The sequence below is a fragment of the Microtus oregoni genome, unplaced genomic scaffold (assembly GCF_018167655.1).
Source record: "Microtus oregoni isolate MIOR12 unplaced genomic scaffold, Mior012 000048F_ref0000485, whole genome shotgun sequence".
Lineage (NCBI taxonomy): Eukaryota > Metazoa > Chordata > Mammalia > Rodentia > Cricetidae > Microtus > Microtus oregoni.
In genome coordinates, this window is record NW_024543222.1 from 2,021,722 (window position 1) to 2,049,296 (window position 27,575).

The 27,575-nt window shown below is 52.3% G+C and overlaps 1 protein-coding gene across 1 annotated transcript in view; it reads right to left on the reverse strand.

Annotated features, from left to right (window-relative positions):
* Positions 1–26,992, reverse strand: part of Pgs1 (phosphatidylglycerophosphate synthase 1) — a 37,286-nt gene extending 10,294 nt beyond the window's left edge. The window contains exons 1-7 of the mRNA XM_041635882.1: positions 26,842–26,992; positions 15,851–16,040; positions 13,287–13,364; positions 11,548–11,647; positions 10,739–10,928; positions 10,042–10,220; positions 7,473–7,994 (exon numbers count right to left, since the gene is read on the reverse strand). Of these exons, the coding sequence (XP_041491816.1) occupies positions 7,473–7,994; positions 10,042–10,220; positions 10,739–10,928; positions 11,548–11,647; positions 13,287–13,364; positions 15,851–16,040; positions 26,842–26,975 (1,393 nt within the window). The 5' untranslated portion in view covers positions 26,976–26,992. The remainder of the gene's footprint in view (positions 1–7,472; positions 7,995–10,041; positions 10,221–10,738; positions 10,929–11,547; positions 11,648–13,286; positions 13,365–15,850; positions 16,041–26,841) is intronic.
* Between the last annotated feature and the right edge of the window lie 583 nt (positions 26,993–27,575).

Sequence of the window (27,575 nt, forward strand, 5' to 3'; positions counted from 1 at the left end):
TCAAATTCCAGACTAGCTGGGGCTAGACCTATAATAATCCCAGTACTTGGAAAATGGGGACAATAGGAACAGGTGTTTGAGGCTACATCCCCTCTGCTACATGGAGAGTTCAAGGCCAGCCTGGGCTGCACGTGACAATTCTTCTCTCTCTCCCTCTTCCTCCCTCCCTCCCTCCTTCTCTCCCTCCCTCCTTCCATTCCTCCCCCCTCTTTCCCCCACCTCTCTCCTATCCCTCCCTCCCAGTCCCCTCTGTTTAGCTCAAGAGAGACATATGGAGCACTGCTGAGAGATGCTGCCCATGTTATGGGTGGGCAGCGGTCACTGGTGCTGAGTCCCAGGGAAGCCTGTGGCAGAACATCTGTACACTAAGTGAGGATGTACTGCTGTAACTAGTGCAATAAAATAGCTAGGCAGGAGAGAGAGGTGGGATTTCCAGATGAGAGGAAGAGGAGATAAATCAAGATGCACAGGAGAAACTTTAAAAAAAAAAAAAAAGATGCACAGGAGACACCAATGGAACAAATCAGACATAAGGGACAAAGGAAAGGTAACCAAGCCATGTGATAGGACACAGATTAACAGAAAGACGTTAATTAAATTATAAGAGCTGGTTGGAGAAAAAGCCTGAGCTAAGGCCAAGCTTCCACAACCACTACAAGTGTCCACGTCATGATCTGTGAGCTGGCAGCCCACAGGACAACTGTGACAACAGAGGCCTGTGAGGTGTACGTCATACACACTAGGCGTCTCCCCTCTGGACTCCAAGTCAAGAGCTTTAATCATTGGCTGGTGCACTGGAGACTCGTCTCCCTCCCTTGCTTGGACCCCAGCTGTGTCTACCAGCTCTCTCCAGATGCGCCTCCATCACGAGTGGAGGGGAGGCTCTGTGGGCAGGAGGAGGAAGCACATTTCCAGCACAGGGCTTTAAAATGGTCGTCAAACCCCAATTCTTCACCTCAGACCCTGACCTTTGTGCCCGACATCTTCACAATTCCAGGAACCAGCAGCTTGGAGAAGGAAGAAATGCTCTGGGGAGTGGACTGGGGGTAAAGTGGTTTGCAGCCAAGGGAAACACAGTAGCTCTGAATACCAGCAAGAGCAGGGAAGCTGGGTGGTGGTGGCAAAGTCTTTAAATCCAGCACTCGGGAGGCAGAGGCAGGCGGATCTCTGAGTTTGAGGCCAGCCTGGTCTACAAAAGCTAGTTATAGGACAGGCTCCAAAGCTACAGAAACCCTGTCTCAAAAAAAAAAAAAAAAGAGCAGGGACCAGACCACTGCAGTCACTGTCAGAGTTGGAACACTAGAGGGTGGCCTGAACTCAGAGACCTAGTACCCCTGCTACCTCCTGACTCTGTTCTCTTCCTGGGAGTGGTGGCTCACACCTGCAATCCTAGTATGAGAGGCTAGGGAAGGATTCTTATGAATTCAAGGCTGGTCTGGACTACACAATGAGACTCGGTGTCAAAAACAACACGATGAGGCCACATATCTGCCCGTACACAGCGAAGGCTGTACAGCACTGTAAAACAGTCCTGGCTACCCTCTACCCTGCAGACTGCACACCTACTGCATTCAGCCATGCAAGTGGGGGCCTGGCGACTTCACTGTCCCGCCTGCCGTGGGCAGGCATGATGTGCTCTACACTCAGGCCTCTGCACAGAGAGCCTCCCTGACCGAGACCCTACTACCTGGATCCCCTCTCCTCTGCTTAGAGCTTTTGCCTGCCCTAGTCTGCAAGGGTCCCCCTGTCAGCTGCGTGCTTCCTGTAATAGAGAATCCCTGGGAGAGCAGGAACCCCAACCCAATGAGCATGCACATGTGCACAGACAACAGGGACGCCAGATTAGTATCAAAGTGTGACGGCCTCCCAGCTAAGTAGTAAATGTTCAAAAAAAATTAAAATGGCAGGAGTTTGGTCTGAAGAGATGGCTCAGCAGTTAAGAGCACTGACTGTTCTTTCAGAGGACCTGGGTTTGGATCACAGTACCTACATATTGGCTCACAAATGGGGGATACAACGCACTCTTCCGAGCTCTGGGGGCACAGGGCACACACACATACATTCAGGCAAATAAACAAAGAAACCTAAAGAAACTCAGGAGCTTTGCACATGGAGGCCTGAGTCTTCTCTGAGAACTTCTCCAGAAAGACGAACTTCCTCCCACCCCAACCCTTCAGTGCTTCAGAGTCTCAGACCCCTGTAGAAACCAGGAGACAGAAGGCATCACAGCCCGGCTCTTTCACAGGGGAGCATCACTCAATTCTGGTGTCAGAGGGATTGAGAAACTCCTGAGGCCTCAGTGCTGGAGTCTATTGCCTGTGATGGCCATGTGCACCACACAGCCCCCACCACCCTGAAGTTTATCTGCTGATTCTAGGTGGCAGCCATACCACATGGAGCCCAGGTGAACTGGGTGAGGCTGCCAGGCTGCCTCATCAGCTCACCTTCGGGCAAGGTGCCAACCAGCCTGTCGGGAAGACAATAAAGATAATGGCGTCCAAACAGTCATTAACAGATTCCATCTGTGCAGCCAAAAGTCTCTTAATCCTAAGATCCCTGACCACACAAAGGGTTTTGTTAATCTAGAACACTTCATCCAAAAGCAGTTAGTACGCTCAGTCCTTTCTGATCCCCACAGATGTGCCCCGCTGAGCCTATGGCCCTGGCAAACAGATGGGCAAGAGGAGCTTGGTGCACAGTGAACAAGGGTGTGGTCCCTGACTAACAGAGCTCAGCTCTCAGGACAGAGCAGGGACAAGGCTGACACGTGTCTTGCTCAGGGCAAGATGTCAAAATGATGGCCTGAACAACGGCAGGCTTCACCGTGAGGCACAAGCACGGATCATCACATCGGGCTCCACACACCCGTGCTGCTAACGCTGTCCCTAGGCGCCAGGGTAAGCATGCTCGAGCTCACCCCAGACTTCACCTAACTAACACCTGGGCCTCCCATTCCCCACACTCTACCAGGACCAGGTGAGACCCAGTGACCCCATAGCACCTGCTCGGACAAATCTGTTGAGCCTCTGAGATGCAGTGAAACTCTACCCCATCCCCTAGAACCCTTCCCACTACACCTACAGGCCAAGCCACAGAGACCACCAGAGGCACAGTCAGTGGCTTAGCTGTGCCCCGCTGCCTTCTCCCCAGGACTCTCTCCAGTCAAGGACAGAGGTACAGTAACAAACCTGCACACAGACAACTTAGGACAGCCCACCTAGGAGTTTACAAGTGTTTAGCTTCCTGACAGCTGAAAAGCAAGATACAGAGTAGAAACCACACTCCAGCTGAGGTGGGGAGGCGCTGCAGTGCCGAGGACAGCACGGTGTATCTGAATGTAGGCAGCTGCTCCAGTACTGAGCTCTACCCCAAGCCTCTCACCTGTACACTTGTGAACGTGACACCCCACTCCTGGTGGCAGCAGCAAGTCACAGCACTCTTACAAGGGCTTAGAGGTACGAGGAGCCCTCAATACGCCACAGCAGTCTGCTGCTAAGCCAGGGCCACTGTGAGCTGGGATGCTCATGTGCAGGTGACAAGGCAGAGACTTTACACATCAGGGGATCCCAGGTGTCCCTCTACTCACACTGCACCTGTCATCCACTCTGTGAGCAGAGCCTCCTCCCAGGAAGCCTTCACTGGCTGTGCACTGCTGCTCACTTACACACTCTTGCTGGTGAACTACTCTGCTGTCTCCAGACGACGCCTGCTCCTGCCCAAGTCAACTGAGCTCCCAGGAAACACTTACAAAAATTCCCACTAAGAAAACTACGCACTGAGTGTCTCTGTGGGTCTTTGAAATGGCGTTAAGACATCAGCAAAGCCTGGGAGGGACGTGAGTTCCATCCGGTGCTCTAGAGTCAACCTCCATGACTTCCCAGCAGGCATCTGAGCAGAAGTGAGTAATCCAGTCCTGTGGTTCTGTCCACACCAGGCTGGTCTCGATCCCTACCCTTTGCCCCCAATGCTAGGGCCACAAGGCTGCACTCAGCTCCCCAGCAAACACTACAGAGCAACCCTAGTCTTCTGAATTGTTGCAAGGAGACCCACAGTGCGACTGCTATGAGCATTTACCAAGAAGACTTCCCAAGGAAAGGGACTAAACCATCTTCTTCACTAAGCCACCTCACAGGGTCACCAGCAAGCTCAACAGGGTCCTCCTAGCATCCTGTGCCTGTCCCTGGGAAAAGCTATGCTGCAAAGTGATACCTCCTGAGGTACATGGATCCATACGGATTTAGGACGCACACAGTGTCCTGGATTCTCAGGCTGTCTCTCCTCTGAGGCTTTTCGGAGCAGAAACAGTTGAGACCAGCCCAAGCCTGTCTTGTAGGAGCTTGGGTAAGAGAACAAGAGAAGCAACTACATGGTAACCAGCAGTTTTCTAGGGGCCCACAGCAGACACAAACAAGCAGGTCCACATCCCGTACACAGCACAGGCCCTGCTAGAAAGAGTCCACTGCGCCAACCAGCAAAGCCCACAAGCATCCCATGGACCACCTGCCCAATCACCCCATACTGATACAGGTCACCTGTCCCCAGGTGTGCCAGAAAAGAGCTGTGACCCACCTTAGACAGCAGCCACTAAGCAGGAAAGGGTGCTGGCCTTTCACCTTGGCAGAGTAACCTCTGACCTCTAGTTCCTGGCCAGATCCTACTCAGAAGAAACAGCTTTAAGCTGGTTGTGATCCCAAAACTCAGGAGGTCTAAAATTCAAGGTCATCCTCAATGACACAGCAAGCAGCCCAGGCTACGTGAGACCAAGTACCATCTACCCCCACTTAGCTCCACCTTCTTGTCCTCCTTCCTGTTTTAAAAACACACACACACACACACACACACACAATTTTAGGATCCAGATATGAGGCTCTCCCTGTTCCCCCACTGATCCAGCACTCAGAGATAGCAGGGCCCCACCCACATCAGGGCAAGCAAGAGGGAGGGAGGGAGGGAGCGATCGAGCAGGGGGCAAGAGCACACAGTCCGAGAAAAGGCGAGGAGAGACACACAGGAAAAGCCAGTTGGGTGTAACTGGGGAGGCTTCTTTAGGGGAACACGGCAGTAAAGCAGGACTCAGACTACAGTCTCTGCGGCTGCAAGGCTGGCCTAGGGTGGTCGCAGTGTACTTGGAGGAGCACGCTGTCTGGCCTGCCTCTGGCTGTGCGGGGACCAGTGAATTCACCCAGATGCTCAGCTCTTCCCTGTGTCCCACCCTTGGGCTCTACTGTCATTCCCAGAAGGAACTGGGCCAACCTGAAGACTTTCCATACACACCCTCTGGCCAGCTCTACCTGCCCAGAGACACCTGACCGCAAGCTTCACTTAGCCCACATGCTAAGACGAGACCAACAATGGGGCAGTCACTTCCCACACAAACAAGGCTGCCTGCCTGGGCAGGAATGCGGGCTTCCGTGCACAGGCAGGACCAGCTGGAGGACAGGAAGGCAACTTGGCCATTCCCAGCTGAAGCGTTCCTATGGTGAGAAGCCAGACTCCAGAGCAGAACGTCCTGTTTGGGAGGAGTATGTGATCCCAGGACCACGAACCACAAATGGAAGGAAACAAAGGATGGTGAGATGGGTCGGGGGTAAAGGCGTTTGCCACCAAGTCTGAGACCTAAATTTGATGGATGCAATTCACTTGGTAGAAGGAGAGACCTCATTCCCTCAGCTGTCTCCTAACCTTTATAAGCAGGCCACACACACAGAGACACATTCACGCACACACACTCACACAATTGTGAATTTTTTTGTTGTTTCTTTTTTGGTTTTTTGTTTTTCTACACAGGGTTTCTCTCTATAGCCCTGGATGTCTGGAACTCACTCTGTAGACCAGACTGGTCTCTAACTCAGAGATCCACTTGCCTCTGCATCCCAAGTACTGGGATTAAAGGTGTACGCAACCAATACAAGGCTCAAATAAATATTTTTTTAAAAATAACTAAAATAACAATACAGATAATTGGATTCAGCTGAACAGTATTTCTTAAAATATATCTCCACTAGCCAGGAATGGTAGTGCATGTCTTTAATTCCAGTGCTCAGGAGACAGAGGCAGGCGGATCTGATTTCCAGTATCTCCTGGTCTACTCTACATAGAGAGCTGCAGACCAGACAGCAACATAGTGACCCTATCTCAAATAATAACAAAAACAAAAAAGTATCCCCACTGAAAATGCTATATTCAGCGGGGCAGTGGTGGCTCATGTCTTTAATCCCAGCACTAGGGAAACAGAGACAGGCGATCTTTGTGAGTTTGAGACCAACCTGGTCTACAGAGCTAGTTCCAGGACAGCCAGGGCTACAGAGAAACCTTGTCTTGAAAAACCAAAAAAAAGAAAGAAAAGAAGGAAGGAAGGAAGGAAGGAAGGAAAAGAAAAGGCCGGATTCAGAGATCAGAGAGTGAAAAAAGTTCTATCTGAGGAGTCAAAGATGGCCTCAAATGTCAAGAGCCCAGATACACGCTGAGGCCAGGCACAGCAGCCCTCTGGACTGCCTAGAGAAGCCACAAGAACCCAGCACTCCCAGATAACCTCTGCAATTATAGGTCAAGCACTGGGGCTAAGATGAATTCCTCGGGCAGTGTTACCCTGAAGCAGGAACCCTCAACAATGGGCCTTGGGCAAACCGTTGCCAGGTTCAAGGTTCCCAACAAGTTTCATGTAGCCCTCAGAGAGCTCTCAGCACCTGAGAGCCAGCTGCGCCTGGGCTGCTCTCCTTGGAGCACAGTGAAGACTCAATGCAGCAATAACCATCTCTACCACAGGGCTGCATGCAGAGGGTCCAGGGCACCGGCTGGGTGCACAGCACAGCTCAGTGACCAGACGCCAGCCTCCCATGGACAAGGCTCTGGGCCACACCCTCGGAACCACAAAGAAAAGAAGCAAAGTTCTCATGACTTTCACTAAGGACTACAAACTGAGCATGCTGCTTCCATCCTCTCAGTTACGGGGAGAAGAAGCAGAGACGAGAAAACAGAAAAAGGATCCATCAAAGTGAGGGAAGACAGGAAAACGGGTTATTCACGACAAATCAGCAATCTGCAGGAATTCCCCTGCACAGCAGCTAGGTGTAAGGTCCCAAAGATAGAAGCAAGCCTTCCGTGTTTCCTTGTGCTCCTTCAGCAGACAGTACATCACATGTCCCTCAATAGCTACCAAAGGACTGAGGATTCAATTTAAGTCAGCGGTAGAAGTGAAAGCTTTGGGGCTGGTCCCCAGAATCAGGAAAAAAAAAAAGGAATATTCACCAAGTGGTTTCCATTTTTAAAGCTGTGTTCACATACAGGGGAAGTATTCTGCACAACTCCATCCCCTGAATAGGATAGCATCATCCCTCCCGGACCTGGGACAGGCAGGCAGGACCTGGAGGGCTGCTAGGAAGATAACCCAGTGCAGGGCTCTCCCACACATGCTCTGTGTGACCAGGAGCACAGAACACCCCCAATGGGGGTTCTGGCCAGCCCCCACGTACCTTTGGCATGAAAGGTCCATCCCCTGCGCCAGTACTCCTGCAGCTGGACCCGGTCCTGCTGCCCCAGGCTGCATACTTCGCTGTAGAACTGTCGCTCGATGTGCACATAGGCAGCTGGGATGGCGCCCGCCACGCCCTTGGCTCCAAAGAAGCCATTCACCTCTGGTGAGGCTAGGAGGATCTGATACTCGGCTCGAGTGCCCAGCACCAGGTCCATATAGGCCTGGGTCAGGTTGAAGTAGCCAGTGGTGAGGAAGACCTTAGCTCCCCGCTCGGCTTCTGTCAGCAGGGTCTCAGTGACTATCTCATCTATTTGAATCTCAAAGGGCTTCATCTGGATCAGTGGGTAAATCCAGGTGTCTGGTGCTGGTCTCCGGTCCCCAGCAGCCGCAGCCTCTTCCTGACTCAGCAGAGAGTCACTGTGGAAGGTCTGTGCATGCAGCATCTGTTGTCGGGTCTTGGCTGAGTGGATCACATCCATGACCCGTTTGTTAGCTGCTCTGCAGTACGCAGCCCGGTCACCTACAGAGGACATAAGAAAGAGGAAAGAGAACATGGAGAGCCAGAAGTAGTGGTACACAGGAGGTGGAGGCAGGAGGATCAGGAGCTGCGGTCATCCTCAGCTACACAGTCAAGGCCAGCCTGAGCTACATGAGACCATTTAAAAACCCATCCAGATTCTGCTGGCTCAAGGCACACACCATGTGACTGCTAAGGGCAAATGCACAAGTTTTTACTGGCAGAACACAGACTAAGATCAAGGAGCAAAGAAGGCAGCAGTCGACAAGGGCCCTGCCCACAGGACCAATGCAAGGAGACATGGTAGGGCATGACACAGGTAATTCCAGCTACAAAAACTCAAAAATACAAGGAGAAGAATGTGAGGTAGCAAACACCAGGACTTTGGTACCTTGGTGACAACAGTTGGGGGTCAGGTAGCTCTGTGAAGCCACTGCGATGGGGCCTGAGCTGCACCTCTTTGGTGTCTGTCTGGGAGGCATGCTATGTACTTCAGTAAGAAAGATCATTTAGATAAAAGACATGCCAGGAACAGGCAGGGTGGCACCTGATTACAGTGCTGGAACATGGGAGGAAAAGGTTAAGCCAACCTGAGCTACACGAGACCCTGTCCAAAGGAAATAAAAGTGAAAGATGTGTTCAGAAAAAGATTGTATATTCACATAAAGAACAAAGAACACACAGGTGGCCGAGAAGACATGTGGCAGGAAAGCACGGTAACCACGAACAGAAGCCCTGAGGGCAGGCTCAAGCTCCGCAGGGACACTGTCCCCACAGGAATGGACACATATGGCACACAACTCTGCAGACACACTGTCCTGAGGTCTGCGGAGAGCAAAGCAACGCTGCAGTATCAGGAAGATGACCGGTCCACGGACAGAGTCCAGAGAGGAGGTCAGCATGGAAGACCCAGAGGCAGCAAGGCAGACTGGTCAGAGAGAAGAGCAGCATGAAGCGGGGCTATCCACACTCACACGGTCTGCACTGAGAACAGGGAGAGCTGGGTCACCCACACTCACACGGTCTGCACTGAGAACAGGGAGAGCTGGGTCACCCACACTCACACGGTCTGCACTGAGAACAGGGAGACACGTGGGTGCCTCTCATGAGCTAGACTAGAACAGAGAAGAAACCAACTGGGCAGAAACCCACCCTGCCACCGAGCAAGATGTCCCTGTCCCTGCTCTAAACATGACACATCTCAGCTGTCCCTAAACATAGTCATTCCCGACTAGTTGTGCCTAGCCTGGCGCAGTACACCACGGCATAAGCATTTCTTCAAGGCCCAGATAGTACACATTTTAGGCTTGGGGACCAAAAGACAAATCTAAGGATACACAGAGGAAAGAAATTTTCCACAAAACATTTAACTGATGCACTTCAATGCACAGTGGTAACAATTAAATGTTCCCTGGGGCAGACAGGGCCATCAAGAGACCACAGCCTCAGTGGGCAGTCACAGCTCCCTGGCACCGGACAGGACTGTCATCAGGAAGACCACAGGACATGAGAGCTTTTCTCTCACAAGGGCCAGGTTTCTCCCCTTCCCCAAGCTGTCCCTCAGCTGTGCAGTCTGTTGCACACTCAGCAGCAACCCTTCAAGGCCAGGAGAAGCCACAGCCACAGGAATCACAGGAATGCGAGTGCCCAGAACACTTCGCAAAGGCTTGATGCAGCAGAGCTGGGCTCTCCCAGTTCACTTTTCCAGGCAGGCGGCCACAGACCTCCATGGGGCTGCTTAGGGTAGGAGATTTGGGGAAGAGGCTGAGGTGGGAGGGTGGTCACTAGGCAGGCTACTTCCTGTAAAAACCAACGCAGTCTCCTGGCTCACCTGAATAAGGTACAAGGACCCTGGGCCCAAACTTCTACCTTCCCAGGCTGGCTCTTGCTTACAGGGCAGGTAAGAGCCAGTAAATCGCATTTCTCTGGCTTAAGAAACAAATGCTGAAAGCTCTGACACCGTTTCCTGCACCTGGAGCAAGCACCACAGAGGTACTCCTCTGGCCTGTGGTCTACAGGAGTCAGCAGAGCGTCGTGAAGGCTGCCCTACCTTTGTAAGGGTGCACCATGCCATCCACAACGTCCACGGTGTCATCCCCCTGCAGCTGCAGGGACACATCCCCCACCGCATCCACCAGCTCTGTGAAGAAGTCTGCGATCTCAGCACAGTCTTGTAAGAACACATAGCGGTCCTGGCGGTTGGTGAAGTAGGAGTCACTCAAGTTTGCACTACAGAGACGAAGAATCAGATGAGGGCGCAGCCAAGAGGATGTGTGGCCTACTGACCCAGGCCTCGGGGTAAGTAGGTGAGGAATGACAATCCCATGGTGTGATGAAACCAGAGCAGCCTCTGTGCTGGACACCAGCCAAGCTGACACTGAGTAAGAGAACAGAGATGGCACCCCACAACAGGAGCAAACCCAGGTGGAGAACAGGTGCTGTAGGCCACACAGCTGTCTGAGACGTCACAGCCCACAGAGCTGGGCTTCCACCGTGCTCAGTGTGTGTTTCCTGGGCTCTGCCTGTCCTCTGATCCATCCTCCTCACATGAAGTGAGGTGCACAGTGACAGAGTCACCATGACAAACAGTGAACCAGCGCAGAGGCTCAGCACACCGGCTACCTTCCAAAGAGGAGGTGAGCGCCATCTACAACCAGCACAGCACCTCTCTCAGGAGCTGGGGGCAGACTGGCCTTGTGCCTTGAACTGAACTCCCAGCTAGAGAACACGACGGAGCGCTAGCTCACCCACTCAAGATGACGTTGTTGTCAAAGAGGTACACCTTGATGTGCTGGAGTCCGATGGTCTCGTTGAAGCGCTCAGGGATAAGGAGTCGGAGGAGTCCTCGGAGGTTTGGTGTATGGAAGAGGGAGACGCGCACGCGCTCTGGAAACCTCTGCAGCAGTGGGAGCAGCATGCTGCGTGAGTTCTTCCTCCCTATGTGTGAGCAGCAGAGACAGCTGTGGCTTCTCCAGGAAAGACAGATGTCCTGACTGCCAGATAGACCAACTCCCTAGGAGCCTCACTTTATCTGGGGCCCGGTGAAGGAGCCACATCAAACAGCGTAGCTTCTGACCATGACACACCTGCTCCAGGGCAGGACTGCTTCAGCCAAGCTAGACCCCCTCCTCCTCCTAAGTCAGCGAGTGCCTCCTGGGGAGCCACTCCCACCCAGTGTCCTAACCTCTCACCCCAGCTCCAGAAGAAAAATACCAGCCTGAGCCAGATGCAGCCATCAGCTAGACTTAGTGCATACCTGACAGCAGTCACTTGGCCTGAATCTCAGAGAAGGAAGCAGGTGCCCTGGGAACTTGGCCTCAACCACCAAGAACCCCCACACAAAGCCTTAAAATAAAGTAAGGCCAAAGGAATCAGGGCAGAGACAGACCCTGAGTAGCTGCAGACTAGGGAAAACTCTATTCTTTCCTGACTGTTTCAACCTGGACTGCATACAGCCACCCGCTATAGAAGAAACCATGACTGGGACCGGCAGGCAGCCCTGTGCGGGTCTGTTAGAGGGTGGCTCCTCAGACCAAAGGAAGTGCAGAACACCTACCTCTGGAGCCACGGGTGAAGTCCAGGAGGATGGAGACCTTGAGGTCGGAAGAAAACTTCGATTGTAGTGACTTCTCCAGAGAACTCTCCAGACAATCCACCTAGGAGAATCAAAGGAACACGTGTGAGACCAAAGAGCTGTTTCTGCCCCTGAGAAATGAGCCATGGAAATGACTGTGTGTGCTTTCTATCAGCCCCTGCCAAGCTCCGTCTCCAGCCTGGGCCTCAAGAGGAAGGTGGAGTAAGGGCAGAGGTCCACAGTGCTTGACAGCCTGGGTCTCGGGTCTCTCACATCTCCACATCCCCTCCAGACACAACACCAGTGCTGTACTCTATGTGGAGTAGTACTAGCTGGGAATCCACGGGATGATGAGTAAATCCAAGATGGAACCTGCCCACTGGCCCTCCCATCCCTTTCCCAAGAGAACAAATGAGCTTCCCAAGCTTGCAGTTCAACAGGATGACTGGGAAGTGGAGGGAGGCCTCCGTGTTCCAGTCAAAGATGCAAGTATTCAGGCTAGCCTACCTCCCCTGGGCTCCACACACCAATGCCACACCATGTCCCAGCTCCAACCCACCCGTCTCTAACCACAATAAATCAAGGAAGAACATACAGCACCAGCCACATACCTTCCATCCCTCTGAGAGAAAAGTGCCCAGAGAGAAGACAGATAAGCCACATGCACAGGCTCCAGCTCAACCCAGACGCTTGCCTGCGTGGGTTACTCTACAGCCAGCATTTCTGAACTCATTAGCTGGCTTAGGCTCCTCCTAGCCCTATCTTCCTTACTGAAAATGACAGCTACAACACACCAGAAAGTCCAGGGGACAAGGCTGGCCACGTCCTGGTACCCCTTGTACACCCAACAGCCAGCCAGTTGGCCCTGACTGTATTTAGCTCATCAGCCTAGAACACAGTAAGAAAATGTTTTCTGAAAAGTGCTGCTGAGTATTTTAGCTCTTGTGAGCCAGGATGGTCTCTGCCAAGACCACTCAGTCATGCGGCTGTCACGGGAGAGGACGAGTGTGCCCGTGCCCCTACAACCGCACTGACACGGGAGAGGACGAGTGTGCCCGTGCCCCTACAACCGCACTGACACGGGAGAGGACGAGTGTGCCCGTGCCCCTACAACCGCACTGACACGGGAGAGGACGAGTGTGCCCGTGCCCCTACAACCGCACTGACATAGGAGAGGACGAGTGTGCCCGTGCCCCTACAACCGCACTGACACGGGAGAGGACGAGTGTGCCCGTGCCCCTACAACCTCACTGACACGGGAGAGGACGAGTGTGCCCGTGCCCCTACAACCGCACTGACACGGGAGAGGACGAGTGTGCCCGTGCCCCTACAACCGCACTGACACGGGAGAGGACGAGTATGCCCGTGCCCCTACAACCACACTGACATAGGAGAGGACGAGTGTGCCCGTGCCCCTATAACGCGCTGACAGGTGAATGTCATAAACCTTACATGACTCGCAACCTTTAGGTTTCCTTGGAAATCAGTGGCAATTCTTCGGGTCACACAAAAGCAGGCCATGGACCTGATGCAGCCTCTGGGTTATGTCAGAGAGAGCAGCCCAAACAGCCCTGTAAGAATTGGGGAACTGCTGGCCAGTACAATTGGGTCTCCTACACCATCGTCATGCACTAGGGACACCTATGTGCAGAGGCCAGAAAGGCAGCTGGAGTCAACACTGTGGAGCTGGCTCCACCTGCTGCCCTGCCCCTAAGCCTTACCAGTTCCTGCTCCAAAGGTCCTGTCCCCAAGTAGAGGGATGCCATCACAACTCGCCTCTTGGCTGTTTTTATCTGCCCCTGGAAAAGGAGTAACAATTCTATGTTACATTCATTGTTTTTGTAGTCCACTGGGAGGCAAATCACATCTAAGCTGAATGGCTGGCTCTACGTCCTCACCGTTAATTCTCCAATTAGCCGAGCACAGACACAGTGACTTCCCAAAGGAGGGCGCACAACCTTAATTCAAATATTCAGTACGCAAAGCAAGGCACAGTCTAATGGGACAACAAAATCACCACACAACCACTAATGAGTGAAGGAGATCAGGGGCACACATGAATGTATGTATTATATATTTACATATGTGTATTTGTCTAAGTGCTGGTCACATGTAAGTGTGTAGACATACATATGGGGACATGGAACCACTTTGGGTTTATTCTACCATGTTTTGTTTTGAGATAGGGTGACACTAGCCTGGAACTCACCAAGCAGTCTGGCTGGCCAGCAGGCCCTAGGAGTCCAGCCACCTCACCCAGCCTTTCCTGTAGTGCTGGGGATGGGACTCATATCTTCATGACTGTGAGGCGGGCACTCTACCAGGATGAGGGAGATCTGTGCACCCTGATGAGAGCTCACCCCCACAATGTGCTGCTAAAACAGAAAACACACAACCTCACGGATGAACCCCACAGGCACACGTCCAAAAGGAGCATGGAGACTTTTCAATACCTCTGGGAAGAAGGACTGGCAGGAAGGGGACAGAAAGCTGCATTTGCCAACATCTGAAGTCTGGCTGTCTGTGATCAAGCATGGGTACACACATGCACAGGCACAGGCACACATGAAAGACAACACATCCCAAGTTGTCTCAACAGCCAGTGTCCTCTCTAGGCCCTGCTCCAGCCCAGGAGAATAAAGGATCCATCTTCAAATTCAAAGCCCTAGACAGCCACCCCCCAGGAACGTCAGCAAGCACACAAAGCACAGCAGTGCACACTGCCACATCTGTTGTCCCAGCCCTCGTGAGATAAGAAAGGAAGATGGGAGTTTATATTGAGTTAGGGGCCAGCTGAGGCAACATGGGATTCTGTCTCCCAAAATTGCAAAGACCAACTCCAAAGGACACAGGAAAGCATACTTAGAAGGAGGCCCACAAACACAGCACAAGCCTGCAGCTGAAAAAGGGCTATGCAGCTGAAAAAGGGCTATCACCCCAGCTAGTACGGTCCACTCAGGAAGTTGGGCATATTGACTAGACAGATGCATGAACACACCCCTGGGAAATGCTTAGGCACAAGGAAAAAACAAACAACATCCTCAGGCTGCTACTTCCTTTGTTTTGTTATCTATTAAAATCGAGGTTGTAGAGAAAAAAAACAGGCGGAGTCAATTCAGCCCCAACCACCAAAGTCTACAGGGCTGCTCACTACAGCATGCCAGGATCCCAGACAACCCCTGTAGAAGGCAGGCACAGGAACAGCCAAAGACCAGAGGGCCAACATCTGTCACACATGTCAGGTGGTGAAAGACAAGGGAGCCTGCTGGTCCTCCAGTCTGCCCTCTGGTCCAGGGACAAAGTAATGCAGGCCCCCTGCTGCTTCTCTTCAGCAGCAGAAGAGTTCGCTCTGCACCTGTGGGCAGGTGCAGAGCATGACCCGGCCTCCTGACACCTGGGATAACCAGTTATTCGGGTCAGAGGGAGGACACTGCAGGACCAACCTCACAGACAATGAGGAAGAGAATGGAGAAGCAGGGTGCAACAAGAGCAAGGGGCCGCATGGGCACTGGCCCACACATGGGCATGAACCCAGCTCAGCCCTGCCCATGGGCGCACACACACAAAGAATGAGTCCGCCAGAAATGCAGCTAAGTGTGGACCAGCTCAGACAGAGGTGAGAGCAGGGAGACAGCAGGCTTTCTGTCGATGAGCGCTCACTTTCTCCAGAGATGAAGCTGAATCTGGGTCTCTGCTATCTCCCAGCACTCTGCTGGTCACCAGATCTCCATTCCAGAGCCATTGCTAATATGAACAGAGTTCACGTAGTTAAGGGTTAATTAGCACTGAATTACTTCATTCCAGTGAGCAGTCCGACTATGAACTGGACATCACTTCCAAGGAGAAGGAAGTACACACCAGACAGACGCCAGTGATCCAGGATGCCAGCAAGGCTCCTGATCTGAAGGGCCCTGTGACCAAGTGGCCACTGCACATACTCATCAGATCCCACCTCAGACTCCCCTAGGCAACACAGCTACCCAGATGATGCTGCCACCCAGGGAAGGGATTTTCATCACAGCCCCCCTCATCTTTTAGCAGAGGACTGGGGGCTACCAGTCCTCACTGCCTCCACACTCAAGAGTCTAGCCATGTTGTCGCGCCTCCCTGTTCTGGGACACTGGCTCCCCAAGAGGTTTCTGCTCAACTCAGCCCTAGATGAAGGTGAAATCTGACAGAAGAGGCAAAAGCTAAGCAATGCTGCACCAGAGTGGGTGTCAGGGCCTAGCAAACCTTGACACCCTGCCCCCATCCAACTCCTGTCTCAGTTCCTCAAACGACTTACCTTTAAGAGCTCGAAGAACTCTGCAGGGGAAGAAAGCACCCTGACGTGAGAGCTGGGGACTCCAAATTCCGGGACCAGGTTTCTGATCCACTGGAACCTGTGCACACCCTCGGGACATAGGCAGCAAGGTGGGGAGGTGATCTGAGGAACAGTTGGGGACAGCAAGGGAGCCAGTAACAGCCATGGTGACCTGGTTAAAGAAACATGCACATGAGCTACTGTGTCAAATACCTCTGTGGACTGACTGATTCTTTTGGGAGAGTTTGGCCATTTCACATTTCCCCACATAATTTAAGTCCTCCTCCCTCCCAGCACCTCGAAGCAGTCGGTGTTGCACAACTAAAATGGCAATGCCTATATACAAACCCAACCAAAATCACTCCCAATAACTCAGGGGCCGAGTAAAAGCAGCCACAAAAAAGCTCACAAAGTTCCTGCCTGGCTAAATCTGCCCCTTTGACATCAACATGCCTCAGAAAACCCTGGCTACTGGTGGTTACTTGTCAGGGATGGCCCAGAAGCCCCCAAACACAGGCTATTGATGCTGTTCTTGGATTCCCCCAGAACCAGATAGCAAGACTGCTGAAGACACAACACGCCTTAGCTGTAGGACACTGGGGACTGCACCTGGATGACCTGAGTGGTGCTATGCACACCAGCGGGGAAGAAAGTCATCCATGGTGGCACCAGCAGTGACCAGCCCCCCACAGGCAAAATGCCCCATGGTGCAACAGTGGCATGAAGGATGCAGGGTGACCAGCCACCTTCTGTCCTCTAAGGCCCATCCACAGGAAGGAATTCATTCCTGGTACTGTAAATCTGATCAAAGGTCCATGGCTTAGAAAGTCAAGCTCTAGGGGGAACCTATTACTGTCTTTGTTTTTGGCTTTGTTGTTGTTTTTCTTTTCTTTTTTTGCTAAATAGACGTGTTGTTAAACTGCCTTCTAAATATCTATGGCTATGCCCATGGGCTGCTCTCAACCTTGGCCAGAGAAGCCTTTCTGTAGTGGCCAGCAGTTAATGAAAACTTGTAACTGGTTAGAGGGTTGAGAGTAAGTGATTGCTGAGTGCTCAGCCTGAACTGGACATCTCCAGGGAGCTCACCAAGCCTCAGAGAGCGCCCAGGAAGAGAACAGCAGGGATTTACGAGCTGAAGGATGGTGACGAGGAGAGCTGTGAAATGCTGGCTTCTGGGTGTGATGTGGCTGCTGCGCCCATGAACTCGAGGCGGCCACAGTGCCAGCACAAGGGTATGCCAACCACATCAGTTGGCATTCCAGCAGCCAGCTCTGACTGCACTCGCTGGGAAGGAGGGCAGGAGCAGCAGCTCAGCAGTTAGGGGCTCTGGCTGCTCTGGCAGAGGGCACGCGCTCAGTCCCCAACACTGGGCAGCTCACAGCAGCAACTCCAGGCTAGTGGATACACAGTACATGCCACTTGCACACACAGGCTCAGCGGCAGAAACAAAAAGGAATGTTTTTATTTTTAAAAAGGAAAGGATATGAAGATTCTGCTGGGAGATAGGATCAAGACACATTGTATAAAGGTACAAAATTGCAAAAAAGTAAACAAAAGACACATGTTTTTAAATTCCCTCCTAGGATACTGGAAACAAGGTTGGCCAGGAAGAATAACAATGAAGAGCCAGGAGACTCAGGACTCCTGGGCTCCGCTGTCAGAGGACTTAGAACACCAAATCTCTTTACAACTGCTGTAGGGAGAAAGGCTGTGCAGTGCCGTGGGGAAAGGGCTGATCTTTGGAGGGGCTGCCTTGACAAGAAGGCCCCTCAGCTGTCAGACACATCTTCCAGGGTCCCATCAACATGAGGCTGACCGCACAAGCATGAAGCTACACCCCAGGAAGCCTCAGTGTATCCAGGCTGAGCCATGCCCCTGCTGCCCCGTGCAAAACCCCACACAAACCACTCTAAATCCCAGACTGCAGAGAGCAGCAGGGAGCCTTCCAGTGTGCGACTGGGAAGGGTTCTGGGCAGCATTTCCTCAGCACCCTGGGGCTCAATGAAGATTCCAGGAAGATGATTTCACTGTTGGTCCACTCCAGCAATGACTCTGCCCAGGGCTCCAGCACTGCAAGACACCAGATGGCCCCCAGCTGCACTTCCCAGAAAGCCCACCGGTCTACCATGACCAACTCACTGCCAAGAAAATTTCAGTCAACAGTGGAAGGTAGTGGCTCCCTGGGTCTGGGAAGACTTCATCAGGCCCTGGCCACCTGTGCAGAGATGAGAATGCAGCATCTCCCTGCTCTCAGCAGGGAAGGGGAGGGGAGGGCATCCTTCCCGTTGCTGCTGGTTTGCAAACAAAAGTCCTGAGTGTGATTGCTGCCCGGGCAGGCTTAGAGGAAGAGGGAGAACCAGGAAACCTCCCAGCTAACCTGGGAGACCCCCAAGAGGTGCAGCCTGAGCCTCCGTCTCATGGCACATGCCCACCATGTAGAGCAGATGAGAGAGGACCTGGTCTGCCTGCTTTACTCCGTGCCACACCCTCAGACCCACAGAGCGACCATGTGGGCAGAGATGCCCACCAGCTCACATAGAGGAAGGTGATGATACTCATCCACACCAGACAGTCCAGAGCAGGGCCAGAGTTCTGTCAGACACACATGGTCAAAGGGGAGGGAGGGGAGGGGAGGTGACAAGGTGAAACCTGAGCAACAGAAGCATCCAGAAACCAGTGGGTGCTGTGTGCACCCATACTCATACCCTATAAAGTATCAGGGCAGGCCTAAACAGCCACAATGGCAGCAGTGACTGCAGGGGTGGCAACCTTGAGCAGGCCTCTCCCCTGCCAGCAGCTCTCCCTGGGAATGTTCCACTGGGGCCTCAGTCCAGAAGTTGTTGCAGGCTTCTCTGTACTGACTTCCTGTTTAATCTGTGTACTGACTTCCTGTTCAATCTGTGTACTGACAGGTTTATTTTTGTGAGCAAGAAGGAGCTGCAAGGCCAGCAGAGTTTGCCGATTCACTGTAGAGACAGTCCAGACTTCATGTTGCTTCCACACACTCATGGGGATGTGCACCAGTAAAGGACCCCACAATGACAGCACACACACAGGAGACCCATCTGGACTGGAGGAGCTTGAGCCTGGTCTGTTCTAGGGCCAACACTGTGGAGGCTGTTCCTGGCTTCCCACAATGCAACTCCTGAGGTCTGTCCCAGAAAAAAGCACCAGACCCACTGTACAGTCATCCAGTCCGGGGGCCACCTACCTGCACGAGTGATTTCCCCTAAGCCAGGCCGTTTACTAAGAAACAGCATGGCCTGGGTCCGTGGTGAAGGAAGGCCCTCGCTGCCAAGCCTGACAACCTGAATTCAATAACCTGAAATTCAGATGACAGGAGAAGAGAGAAAGAAAACTTAATACAGCAAGTGAGTGGCACTCACAGACAGACAGTCAAGGATTTTTTTTTTTTTTTAAAGAAAAAGAAGCAAAATCAGATGGTGGTGGTGCACACCTTTAATCCCAGCACTCCAGAGGGCAGAGGCAGGCAGATGTCTGTGAGTTTGAGGCCAGCCTGGTCTCGAACTACAAGAGCTAGTTTTCAGAACAGATTTCAGTCTCGGAAAATGAAAGAGAGAGAGAGAGAGAGTCCTATCGAAAACTAAGTCTGAGAGCTTCAAGGCAGAGGCTATGGTTACTCATCTTGTCACGTTCCCATTTAAGGAACCGAGCCACTGCACAAGCACAATGTCCACATCACAGCTGGTTCCCCTAAGTCATCTCTGTCTAGATAGCATCTAGCACCCAGTTCTAGTAACACAGAGAAGGAAGTGGTACAAACAGACATCAGGCTCTGTGGGCCTTTCCTCTCTGAAGGCCCCTCCTTCCTCCTGGAATGTCCAGGGAGTAGACAGAAGAGGGCCTGCAGGCCAATGATTCCCCTACCTGACACCCAAAGCCTAGGAGAGGACATGTCACCCTCAGCACGAGGGGTCAACAGTGCAAAGCTATCCTCAGCCGGCAGTCCTGAGGACCCAGGACAGCATCCTCTCTCAATTAGCTGCTCAGGCCACACCCACAAGACACCTGACTCTGGGTGAAAGTTCAGCCAGACTTAAGGCCTCCTGTAGACACTGCAGATAAATTCACCCTACCAACAGGGTCCTGTGACGTGGGCACAGGGGATGTGAAAGCATGGCAACGGGCTTCTTCCCACCACCCCAAGGACTAAGAGATTCAACCAGCCCAGAGCAAGGCATGGACACGCTTCTTCGAGCCCCCTATGGATGGCAAAATTAGCCTGACATACCAGAGCGTCCTAGGCAGGGCAGTGTCCCCCTCAACACTCCTCCATGAGGGGCACAGGACAATAGTGCCAACTGAGCTCAAAATTGTCAAGCAGAAAGCCACAAGCACTTGGGTGGAGCAGCAGGAATGCCCATCACACCAAGTTCTGGGGAGCTGCCTGCATCTATGGAAAGACACTGGCTTGCCTCACCTGTGGGTGGGCCGCAGAGAGACTCTGCCTAGCTCCCCCATTCTCAGTAGAGAGTGAGAAAGACAAACCCCACCCCAGAAGCACACTGTTGCCTATACACGTCACCCTCTGTAGCTCCCCACAACCCTGGAGCCATAGACCCCAATCTACCTATCACCAGTGGGACACTGGGACTAAAATTCCTTCCCAGGGGAGGTGCAAAGTCCCCAGCACACCAAGGGTGAAAGCACCAGAGCTCACTTCGAGTGGATTCATGGCACGGCAAGGGCGAAGGGGTGTTACTGGGGTGTATGTGCTCCCACCAAAAGGCCACACTGGAAACTCTTTACCCAGCAGGAAAATGACTTCCCCACAGGCACAGGATGGAGCCTCTCCCCAGCCCTCCCCAGCCCACAGACCCCAGCCCTCTCCATGACCAAGTGCAGGCACTCCCTGCACGCAGCAGCTGCTATGGACACTCTTTACTCAGCTGAAGTCTCTGCGCCCCCCCCCTGACCCTCAATGAGAGGGGTGAACAGTCAGCAAGCCCAGCAGGAATGACTTCTCAAGCTGGCACAGCTGAATGCCCCAAGACGGCGGCTGTTGACTCAGAGGATAGACTGGTACAACAGGCAATAGCAGAGCTGTGAGCAGAGACAGGCCCGAGCCAGTCCTGGGTCCTTTTTCTCCTCCTCCTAGCGACTATTTACTCAGGAGAGGGTCTCTTGGCCCTCCCAGGCCCCTGAGGGGTGTGCACAGACAAGTCCAGTCAGGATGACAGCTGTTCGGCTGAAGGTAGACCTGTAGACAGACACAAGCTGTAGGTCACCGTTCGGGACTCTGGACAATGCTGTGAAGCAGGAAGGCTTTGTCCTGCACAAGACCTCGGGGCTCCCTCTGGGAAAGAGGGTTCCTGGCACAGATAATAGGATCCCAGTCAAATGTGTCCAAATGGCCCCAAAATAAGTCTTGAGAAGAAGCTGTGGTCTTTGGTCACATTTTCAGAAACTACTTTTTAAGAAAAGGCCGCCCTCTGCCCGCCCACTTCCCCATCACACACATGTCAATGTGAAAAGGGAGCTGGTGAGAAGAGCAATAGTCATCACTTCCTGAGAAGTCGGTACTTCCTGCAACCCCGGCAGCAGCGGCCCTTCCTGACTTCTGCAGTCTAAGTCCAGTCAGGGAAGTGATGCTGCAGGTTACTCAAGACTGTGGCCACTGGACTCCCCCAGTAAGTACCGAGCCAAAAGAAAGTCGATGACATTGGGGGGCTGGAGAGCTAAAAAGCCCACAGCTAGTAAGGCATACCAAGAACAAAGTGCGTGACATGAACCGACCGTGTTTGCCCTTCCTGGGTCCCGCCAGGCTGCCTCCTTCACCATTCATCAGTATTTACAAGGGGATTAGCTATCAGCATTTTAATCCCGGGCTATTCTCCATCTGCCTAGCAGCACACATCCAGCAGGACCCCTCACCCCAGTTAAGATGCACTCAGGGACACTGTCAATAGCAAGCCAACAAGCTACAACTGCAAGTGAGTCACACAAGGTCACATCTGAGCTCTGAGGAAACAACTCTTTGATTCGGATTCTCTCCTTCCCACCCATCCTAACTGCACAAATAACAAACCACGAGGGGACTGAGGAGAACACAGGTCGGTGAGAAAGTGCTCGCTTAGAATGTGCTTAGCATGTGCAAGAGGCCTGTGGCTCAAACCCCAGCACAACTATAAAAATCTTGACAACTTGTTAGAGCCAAGCACAGTGGCCTGAAGCACAGGCAAGTGGGTAAATTGTTCAACTACACAGAGTTTGAGGTTAGCCTGGGCTACATGAGACTCTTGTCTCAAAAACTAAACTAAACCAGAAGCAGAGCTCTAGTGGGTTGGAAAGGCTGACTCCCAACATCAGAAATGGCCAAAGGAAAGCACCTGCGGGAGCGTGAGGGCTCCTCAGAGCAGAAGTGTCTCAGAATGCACCACGAGCCTTCCACCACAAAGGAAGAAACGCCAACTGAAAGAACCTCTGTGGCCACCGTTTCCCTCTCACAAGCTAGGAAATAAGGACAGTGTCCCTGTCTCTCTGTGCCCCCCACAAAGGAAACAGGCTTAAGTTTAAAAAATAAAGAGTTGTGTATTTATTTAGCTCAACTAACGTAGTTTTAGAGGAATATTTCCTTATATGGCAAACAAACTCAAGCTTAGGAAAGAAGGCCCTCTCAACATTTCCCAGTAGGTCTCTTCTGCTCCAGCTAAGGAGCCCGCCTTGTGCATGGCTGGTCCAAACCCCGCCATCCAAGGCGTGTCCTCTCTACCTGAGCACCTCAATATAGCTCAGAAGCCATAAACCTGCAGCTTTTACTGCCAAAAGCCGGTGCGGCCGGTGCGGTCAAGCGCTACAACCTAAACACTTGGTCACATGACCTGCCTCAGCATCGCTTTCCCCCAATACCCATAGCAGGCCTGACTCTAATCTGGCCCTCTATAGTTTTATTCACCCACTGCCCCTGACTTCACAGGAGCACCCCTACCTCCCAAAGCTCAGGGCTGTACCATTCACAAACCACACAAGGACCTAAAATCTGCCTTCCTTGGTCTCTGGCCCGGCCCAGGAGAATAGCTCCTCTCCTACCTAGCAACCCTCCATCAGTTGTTAGACATGGTTCAAGGGCAGGCAGTGGTGGCACAGGCCTTTAATCACAGTGCTCGGGAGGCAGAGACAGGTGGATCTCAGAGTTCAAGGCTAACCTGATCTCCAGAGCTAGTTCCAGGACTGCTAGGGCTGTTTCACCGAGAAACCCTGTCTCAGGAAAAAAAAAAAAAAAAGAAAGAAAGAGAGAGAGAGAGAGAGAGAGAAGAAGAAGAAGGAGGAGGAGGAGGAGAAGAAGGAGAAGGAGAAGAAGAAGAACAGGAGGAGGAGGAGGAGGAGGAGAAGGAGAAGAAGAAGAAGAACAGGAGGAGGAGGAGGAGGAGAACAGGAGGAGGAGGAGAAAAAGAAGAAATGGTTCAAGTGCTGCCGCCACTCCTGGTCACATCATTTGCCCCTTAAATGCCTACTCCCCTTCTTCACTTCACTGCTAACAGCTCTGTGCTGTGTCACAGGGAGGCCTTCCACCTCCAGGGATCGCCATGACCTTCCACCTTGCTTTCCTGGAACGTCTGCTCACAGGTCGGGCACTGTAAAGGCAGGGCTTGTCTTTATCTCTCTCACTAGCCTAGCAATGACCCATCTACACGAGGAATAAATCAACTGTCTAGTTCTCCCAATGACGGTGAGTCAGGCACTTGCTTCAGAGAAAGCAACAGTATCTCAGGATCACTAATAAGAAATGGTTTTCTCGTGTTCTTTTGTCTCTATGGGCACCGCTAAGCCTGAGAGGAAACCACGCAGTGAAGAACCGTTCCTCCTGCTGGCCACAAGGATTCACCAAGCCCCCGATGGCTGAGTCAGACAGGCAAGCCAGAATCTAAAATAACTTAAGCTCATGACTACACGGAGCTATTATCAATGAATCAGTGATCAGAGAATTACAAGAAACCACACCATTCGGGGAATGAGGAATTGGGAGGCACAGTGGAACAAAGGAGAAGAATCGAAAGCCAGCAGCTGAGAGTGAGTGGCCACAACTGACATGAATAATGCCAAACACTAAGGCCCCAGAGAACCAAAAAAAGCTGCAAGCCAAACTAGGCAGAGGCGGGGACAAAACCATGCAGGGTCACTCATTGGTGGACACAGTCATCCTCGTCCCCACCCTAAATGTTATCACTGTAAAGAGAGCTTCTGAATGCAAGGCAGAGAAACTCAAGTTCTGGTTCTGACTCACAGAAATCCACCAGTCAATCCCCCACACCCCACACCCTCTGACTTAACTGTAGGCTTAATCTTTTGGCTAAGAAATACTGAGCCGCGCGTACTGCGGAAATGTTGGGAAGTTGAGCTTAGCGTGGAGGCACCTGCCTACAATCCCAGAACTCAGGTGTTCAAGGTCATCTTCAGCCATCCCTAGATCAAGGCCAGCCTAGGAGTCCAGAACAAACGTGAATCTTGTAAAATCAATTTAGACTACCCTCGCTGCCACACTGCACCTGACTTAACTACATAGAAGCCCGAGTCAGGCTGGGCTGCATTCAACCCTGACTCAAAATAAACAGATATATATATAAATTTTAAAAGACAGCCTGGTCTACAAAGGAAGTTCTAGGAGAGCCAGGGCTACATAGTGAGATCCTGTCTCAGAAATTTATTAATGGGCTGGACAGACAGCTTAATGGCTAAGACATAAGATGGGATCCTAACTGCCTGTAACTTTAGACCAAAGGAATCCAATGTCCTTTTCTGGCCTCCAAAGGCACCTGCACTCAGACACACACACTGAGATACACATAAGTAAAAATAAAACCTTTGGTCTAAGTGTGGGGGTGCACACCTTTAAGCCCAGCACTCACTCAGGAGGATCTCTATGAGTTTGAAGCTAGTCTGATCTACACAGAGTTCCAAGTCAGCCAAATATCTAGTGAGAACCTGTCTCAAACTAGCAAAATCTTTTTTTCTTTTTCTTTTTAGTTTTTTAGAGGGGCCAATGAGCTACCTCAGCAGGTAAAAGTATCTGTCACCAAACCTGACAACCTATGTTCAATTCCTGAGACAAACGCATACATACACTGTAAAGATTTTTCACTAAGAAAATAAAATAAAACAGGAGGGAGAGAGAAAGAAGTGCCCCAGGTGGGCATGGTGGTACAAGACTGCAATCGCTGTGCTCAGAGTTCGAGGCTAACCTGGGTCACGCAGAATGGGCACTGGGGGTATAGCTCATTGGTAAGTAGGGTCTATCTGTCTAGCATGCACGGAGCCCTGGAAATTACCCCTAGCACATGAGACTGGGCACAGTGACTGGAATCCCAGCACTCAGGCTGTAGACAAAGGGATCAGAAGTGCAAAGTCATCTTCATCTACAAAGCAAGCATGTTGGAAGCTAACCTGGACTACACATGGCTTTAGGGGTACTGCTCAGTGGTAGATTTGATACCTAGTGGTATATTTGATCTCCTGGATTTGATACCTGGCAGAAGTAGGGCTATTTGTGTAGCATGCCCCAGCACCCTTCAGTGATCAACACCAAAGCTCAACAATAATTAATAATGTTTCAAAACAAAAAGGAAATTAACAAAGCTTCCTAAACCCCTCATCTTTTGGGCCCAACTTCTGAAACCTTAAACTACATCTTGCAGTGGTCCGATAGCATGATGTCAGCATCACCTGACTTTACCACCCAATAGAATGGCCAGGTCTTTTGCTGAGCCTCAGTTATAGAACAGAGTGGCTACCTCCTCTACATCTGGACAAAGGAGACATTCTGATCAGTATACATCCAAGACTCCCTTTCTGCCTGGAATCTGTCACCTGAAAGTTCCTCCGAAGCAAACTTGGGCTTTGGCTGGTTAAGCTCCCTCTGTTAGTCTGAGAATCAAGGCTCCACATCTAGAACCAACACAAGTCACTGCTTCCCTAGCTGTCTAGCGAGACCGCAAGATCTTACCCATGGAACTTGGATATCAAAAGCTAAGACAGTAGACCATTATAGCTCACACCTGTGACCCCAGCGTTTGAGAGGATGAGGCAGGAGAATCAGAAGTGCTAAGCTAGCCTGAGTTACTTAGCCAGTTTAAGGCCAGCCCCAGCTACAAACGACTATGTCTCTAAGAACTGGGGGGTCCATGGAGCTTGCTGTTAAGCCCAAGGACCCGAGTTCAATCACCTGAACTCACATGGTAAAGAACCAACTTCCACAGGTCGACCCCCTCCCACCACCTGAGCACGCTCACAAACATTCATACACAAAAAAATTAATTATTTTAAGGAGAGAGAGAGCCAGGGATATGGTTCATTGTTAGATCACTTGCCTAGCGTGTATAAGTTTCTGGGTTTGAGCCCCAGCAACAGAAGAAAACACTTATAAAATCAAAATGCTGAATATTTCAACTAATAAAGTAGGTTCAAAGCTTTCGTTGGGGTCAGTGTCTCTAATCATTTGCACACAAGAGACTTACACACACACACACACTTTTTTCCCCCTAAATATTATCAACAGCATTAGGCCTCTTTAGGTGAGCCAGTTCTTGGCAAATGTTTACTTTAAAGGACCACTGCCCGAACAAACTGCTTCAAAACCTACTTCCCCGTTTACACAACCCACTTCAGTACTTTTCCAGAAACAGGCCCTTTGAAAACACGTAGAAAGGGTTCCGAGAGTTTCCTCTTCACCGGCCTGAGTGCCGACTGAGTCAGGATTGAGAAATGTCTCGAGCAGGATGTGTGCAAGGCAGCTCGCACCCGGTCCCCGCAGGGCTGATTCACTCCCGCCAAGTGACCCCGCAGGGCCAGAGAACACCAGCCTTCGCCCCGGGGACCCCGCTGCAGCCCCGAGCGCGCCCCGGGTGGCTCCTGCACGGTGCACGCCCACGGGGGGCCGCGGCCGGGCCGCCAGCACGCGGGGAGACGGCGAGGGGCCCGCCCGCCCGCCGGGCCCACCTCGCCCCGAGCGCTCTCACCTCCGGCGCCGGCGCTCCCGGCTCCTGCCCAGGCGGTCGGAGAGCCGGCCCAGAAGCGCGGCCAGCCCGGGCCGGCCAGGGAGCAGGCCCAGCAGCCGTCTCCAGAACACCGGGCCCGCTGCCGGCGCCGCCATGGAGACCCGCCGCTTCCGCTTCCGGCGCGCGAGAACTTTATTGACAGCGGCGCGCGAGCGCGCGCGTGTGCACGGAACCAGTGCGCAGGCGCCGAGGCGGCGGAGGCCGCCTGGGCTGGTAGGGCTGTAGAGGGTGCCTTCTGGGGCGAGGTGAAGCACTGGGGAGGGAGCTCGAGGGCAGGCGGCATAGACCAGGATCCTGAGCTCACTTGCAGTGCTCCAGGAGGGAGGATGCTGGTGACAGTGCAGTGCTCCGAATCCTGTCGGAGTGATAGCTGCAGCCCTGCGTCCTGCCCTCATCTATCTGCCTTGCTGCAAGAGGAAGGTTGCTCAGCGCCCTGACACCTGACTGATTTGACAGCTCCCGCCTTGCACCCTGCATTACTTGCCTTGCTCCAGGAGGGAGGATGCTGATGATAGCTAAGCTCCCCGAATCCTGACAGATAGCTGCTGTCCTGAGTCCTGCGCGCTGCACTCTCCTGCATTGCTCCAAGAGGGAGGATGCTGGTGACATCTAAGCTCCCTGAACCCTGCTGAAAGTTGCTGTCCTGAGCCCTGCGCCCTGCATCACCTGCATCGCTCCAGGAGGAGGATGCTGGT